This window comes from Elephantulus edwardii, unplaced genomic scaffold, assembly GCF_000299155.1.
Source record: "Elephantulus edwardii isolate Elephantulus edwardi_28Jun2011 unplaced genomic scaffold, EleEdw1.0 scaffold00291, whole genome shotgun sequence".
In the NCBI taxonomy this organism is placed as follows: domain Eukaryota; kingdom Metazoa; phylum Chordata; class Mammalia; order Macroscelidea; family Macroscelididae; genus Elephantulus; species Elephantulus edwardii.
Genome location: NW_006400041.1, coordinates 1,597,020 through 1,602,558, shown reverse-complemented (window position 1 = coordinate 1,602,558; position 5,539 = coordinate 1,597,020). Strand labels below are relative to the sequence as shown.

The 5,539-nt window shown below is 38.3% G+C and overlaps 1 protein-coding gene across 1 annotated transcript; it reads right to left on the bottom strand.

Moving 5' to 3' along the window:
- Window positions 1-4,398: 4,398 nt before the first annotated feature.
- LOC102850971 (BBSome-interacting protein 1-like) lies at window positions 4,399-4,611 on the bottom strand. Its single transcript, XM_006900708.1, has one exon. It carries the CDS (start codon window positions 4,609-4,611, stop codon window positions 4,399-4,401), a length of 213 nt encoding a protein of 70 aa, XP_006900770.1.
- Window positions 4,612-5,539: the final 928 nt, after the last annotated feature.

The window sequence follows — 5,539 nt, the reverse complement described above, 5'->3', positions numbered from 1 at the left end:
AAGGTAGCCCAGGACGATAAAGCAAGATACTATAATGAAATGTGCAGAGAGCTGGAGTCAGAAAATTAAAAGGGACGAACTCACTCAGCATTTCTTAAGCTGAAGGAGCTGAAAAACAAATTCAAACCATGGGTGGCAATACTTAAGGATACTTTGGGCAGTATATTAAATGATCCAGAAAGTATCAAGAGATGATGGAAGGAATACACAGAGTCACTGTAACAGAAGGAATTGGCTGACATAGAAGAATTTCATGAAATGACATATGAGCAAGAGCCTATGGTGATGAAAGAGGAAGTTCAAATTGCTCTGTAGGAATTGGCAAGAAACAAGGCTCCAGTAGTTGACGGCATATCAATTGACATATTTCAACAAACAGACACTGGCCTGGATGTGCTCACTAAGTTGTGCCAAGAAATTTGGAGAATAGCCAGCTGGCCCACTGACGGGAAAAGATCGATAGCCATAATATCCTATCATATACAGTTTTTAAACTGTTCTATCCCTCATCTGTTTCAATGCAGTATACATTTTATCCAGTTTTTCTCAGTCTTACCCTGACCCTGATGTCAGTCCCATTCTACAACAGCAGCTGGAAAGGGTGTTGGATTTTGTCAAAAGCCTTTTCCACATCAATTGATAGGATCATGTGGTTCTTGTTCTTTGCTTTGTTAATGTGATTAATTACACTTATTGGTTTTCTTATGTTGAATCATACTTGCATACCTATTATGAATCTCACTTGGTAGTGGTGAATAATATTTTTGATGTATCATTGGATTCTATTGGCCAGGATTTTATTCAGAATTTTTGCATCTATGTTCATGAAAGATATTGCGTGTAGTTTTCTATTTTGGTGGTGTCTTTACTTGGCTTTGGTATCAAGGATATGTTTGCTTCACAGAATGAGTCTGAGACTATTCCATCCTTTTCTATTTTCTGAAATAGTTTATTATTGGTGACAGGTCTTCTCTGAATGTTTGATCAAATTCACTTGTAAAACCATCTGGTCCAGGGCTCTTTTTGGCTGGAAGCTGTTTTATTACCTTTTCAATTTCTTTTGTAATGGGTCTGTTCAGGTGTTCAGTTCTGGTCTCTGTCATATTTAGGTGGGTTGTAATTTTCTAAGTATTTGTCAATTTTCTCTATGTTTTCATATTTGTTTGAGTATAGTTTTTCATAATATTCCATTATTAGCCTTTTTATTTTAGTTGGTTCTGTTGTGACATTGCTAGTTTTATCTCTTACTTGGATTATTTGTGTCTTTTTCTTCTTTTACTTTATTAGTCTTGCTAGTGGTTTCTCAGTTTTATTGATCTTTTTGAAGAACCAAGGTCTATTTTTATTGTTGGTTTCAATTGTTTTTCTGTTTTCTATTCCATTTATTTCTGTCCTACTATTTATAATTTCAGGTTTTTTATAGGTAGTCAAGTTTTCTTGCTGTTCTTTTTCAATTTGGTAGAGATGTTGGGTTAGAGAGTCAATGTTCATTTTTTTCCCCTGCCTTTTGGTGTGTTTGCTTATTGCTATCAACTGACCTCTAATTATGGCTTTGGCTGTTTCCCAGAGGTTTTGGCAAATTGTGTTTCATTGTCATTTGTTTCAAGAAGCTTTTCATTTCATTTTTTTTTTTAATTCTTCTAGTATCCACTCATGTTCAAGCAAGGTGTTGTTCAGCTTCCAAATGTATGAGTTTTTTTTTCTCCTTTATCCTCTTGTTATTAATTTCTAATTATGTAGCATTGTGGTCTGAGAAGATCCTTTGTATTATTTCTATGCTTTTTAAATTTATTGATGCTTTCCTTGTGACCCAAAATGTGAACTATTCTCAGGAATGTTCCATGCACATTGGATAAGAAAGTAAACTGTACTTTTTAGGGGTGCATCCGCCTATAAATATCTTTGAGATCAAGTTTGTTTATTGTGTGGTTTAATTCTTCAGCATCTTTGTTGAGTTTTTTTCTGATAGTTCTATCTTTTCTTGAGAGTGCTGTATTGAGGTCTCCAAATACTATAGCGGTGTTGTCTATATCCTTTCTTGTTTGTTTTGTTATTGTTTGTTTTCTATATTTTGTAGCTCTATAACTTTCAGAAGGGGTCGTGGTACTAGAGATATTGTAGCTGTTGTTAGATGGATCTTGGCTGAAAGCAGGGAATACCAGAGGAATGTCTATCTGTGTTTCATTGACTATGCAAAGGCATTTAGATCATAACAAACTATGGCTGACTCTGAGAAGAATGGGAATCCCAGAACACTTGATCGTTCTAATGCGAAACTTATACTTGGACCAGGAGGCAGTCGTCAGAACAGAGCAAGGGAACACTGCATGGTTCAAAATTGGGAAGGGCGTACGCCAGGGATGCATCCTATCTCCATACCTTTTCAACCTATATGCAGAACAGATTATCCGGGAGGCTGGGCTCTCTGAGGAGAAATGTGGGGTCAAGATTGGTGGACAATTTATCAACAATCTGCGTTATGTGGATGACACAACCCTGCTTGCTGAAACTGAGGAGGACCTGAAGTGCCTGCTGCAGAGTGTCAAGGACTGCAGCCTACAATATGGATTGAGGCTCAATGTCAAGAAGACAAAGATTCTCACCACTGGACCAATTGACAGCATCAAGATGGATGGTGAAGAGATTGCGATTGTGCACAGCTCTTGTTTGCTTGGCTCCACAGTCAACAGTCTTGGCATCAGCAGCCAGGAAATTAAAAGGCTCATTGCCATGGGAAAGACTGCTGTTTGGAACCTCTCCAAAGTGCTGAAGAGCAATGGTATCTCTTTGAAGACTAAGGTGCATCTGATACAGGCCATGGTCTTCGCAATCACCTGTTATGCATCAGAGAGTTGGACAATGACCAAGGAGGACAGAAGGAGAATTGATGCCTTTGAGGTGTGGTGCTGGAGAAGAGTATTGAGAATACCATGGACTGCTAGGAAAACAAACAGATTTGTCCTGGAAAGGGTTAAACCTGGTGGCTCCTTGGAGGCAAGGATTCTGAGGCTCCGTCTAACATACTTTGGACATGTTGTGAGGAGAGACCCGTCCTTGGAGAGGGACATCATGCTTGAGAGGGTGGAGGGACAGCACAGGAGAGGAAGGCCCTCTATGAGGTGGATTGATTCAGTGAATGGGATAACTGGGATGGGAGTGTCAGAGACAGTGTGATTGGCACAGGACCGAGCGGAGTTTAGGGCTATTGTACATAGGGTAGCTATGAGTCGCAGGCGACTCGATGGCACATAACAACAACAACATAACTTGCTGCATAGATATTTATTATTGTTATGTCCTCTTGTTCTATTGGCCCTTTAGTCATTATGTAGTGACCTTCCTTGTCCTTTGTGATAATTTTTGCATTGAAATTTATTTTATCAGAGATTAATATTGCTACTGTTGCTTTTTTTCTGGTTGCCATTTGCTTGGTATATTTTTTCCCCAACTGTTTATTTTTAGTCTTTATTTATCTTCACTTTCAGATGTGTCTCTTGTAGACAGCATATTGATGTATTTGGGGTGTTTATCCAATCTGCTACTCTTTTTCTCTTCAGTGGTGCATTTAAACCATTCACATTCAGTGTGATTATTGAGAGGCAAGGGTTTATTGCTATCATTTTGTTGATTTATTTTTGGTGTTGTTTCTAGTTTCTTTGGTCCATCCTGCTTTCTGTGGCACCTCTGTAAGAAGGACATCTCTCAGTGTTTCCTGAAACACTGATCTTGTTTTTACAAACTCCCTTAGGTTCTGTTGTTCTGAGAATATTTAATCTCTCCTTCATATTTTATGGATAATTTTGCTGAGTACAATATTCTTGGTTAATTCCTCCACTTTTTAAAATATGTTTTCCTTTCCCTTTATAAAAGCAGTTGGTTATAGTTCTACTGAGTTCCTTATCAGAAATTCCCAGTAGCCTATCTTCCTCTGAATGATCTACAGAATCTGTATTTTTTTTTAAAAATGCAAAGACACACATTGTATTTTTTATTAAGGATCATAAAACTGCAGCATTAATATTTTATGCAAGATTAGAATGTATATTAAAATACAGAATTTTAATAAACATGGAAATCACCTCTGTCTTCAGAAAATGCATTGAGCCACTTGTGCCAGAGAATGCTATCTATGAAACTCATAGCAACAGAGTGCTGAACATAATCTCCAATTCTAAACTTTGGTAAAGAGTCATAAAGTTTCATTATTTTAACCGATTGTATTAATACAAACCAGACTGTTTAAATGCACAATGCCAGCTTGCTTAATCCTGGGGTACTGTTGTAGTATTTATATGAATACTAGTTTTATTCACAAACACAACTTTTACCATATAAATGTCAATTATTTTCTAGTTGTTCTTAAATACTAGGTAGGGTGTTTGCGGAAGTGCTGCATCATCAGTGAGTTACTTGCTGTTTTATCTTTTCTGCCATTTCTTGTTGGTGAATTGTATTCTGTGCTACTTGTTGCATTTTCTCCAGTTTTTCCAGAGTCAGAGATTTTAAGGGTAGAAGTTTAGGATTACACAGCACCATTGTATTTACATCTTCTACAGACAGCTGCCCTTGTTTTGGAAGAACTTCACAAAACATTGACTTCACTTCTGCCATATTTTAATTGTTGGGCACAGTAAGTATCTTTCTTAGTTCTCCAGTCTTTCCCCGAGGCCGTAAGCATTCAACCAAATGACTGACAATTCCTGACACAAGTTTACTTAGTCCTTGGCGTCAAGAATGGGAGCTCTTTGTGGGATGGGAGGGACAAACTATGCCACCTTTCTGCCATGACCCCATTCAGAACTGCCAAATGCGACTTCCAGGGAGGACAAAGCTTTTCGGAACTCTTAAATGGCTGTACACCTAAGTTAGTGGGCAGACATCTCGGCCAAAATAAGCACCAGGAACCTTCTCGTTCTTGATCTCTCTTCGAGGGCAGATACACTTTTAATTGTCTGTAAGGAGTGTCAGGTCCCCTTTGGACCTCAGGGGCTATTCACACCTGCATCCTTTACCAGAAGGCTCAGCTGTTGCCCAGAATCTGTGTTTTTATTAGTTTCTGTCTGTGTGTGACATCTTGCTTTGTTTTTTCTGGTGTTTGATGTTATCTTTTGCTTCTAAGAAACTGTTACAGTGTTGTATTTGTCCTTTCTCATCTACTTCTTCTGATGGGTGCATAACAGTAGCAGAAGGATTCATGTAATTATCTGGTCATTATTTGTGTAGTGTCATTGGTGGGGGAGGTGATACACTGGAGGTACGGGAACAAGTCCACTGTTGGGGCTAACAAATTGTTGCCTTTCCCTGGATGTCACCTGAATAAGGGAATCAGTGTTCCCTGGAGTCTTTAGGCCTCTGCACCTGTTTATAGTGAGCCAAATGTATCTCTGTGAATCAGAAAATCTCTATTAATCAGTGTATCTTTGAGTCACTGCACCTGTTAACAATTGACCAGATCAGTTGTAGCACTGAGCAATGGGGCCATAACCTGCATAGCAATTAAGTCAGTGTACATGTAACAGGTTTCAAATTTATATAAAAA

Bases quoted from the DNA above. Each gene is read 5' to 3' on its own strand.
- LOC102850971 (XM_006900708.1), bottom strand. From the start codon at position 4,611: ATGGCAGAAGTGAAGTCAATGTTTTGTGAAGTTCTTCCAAAACAAGGG.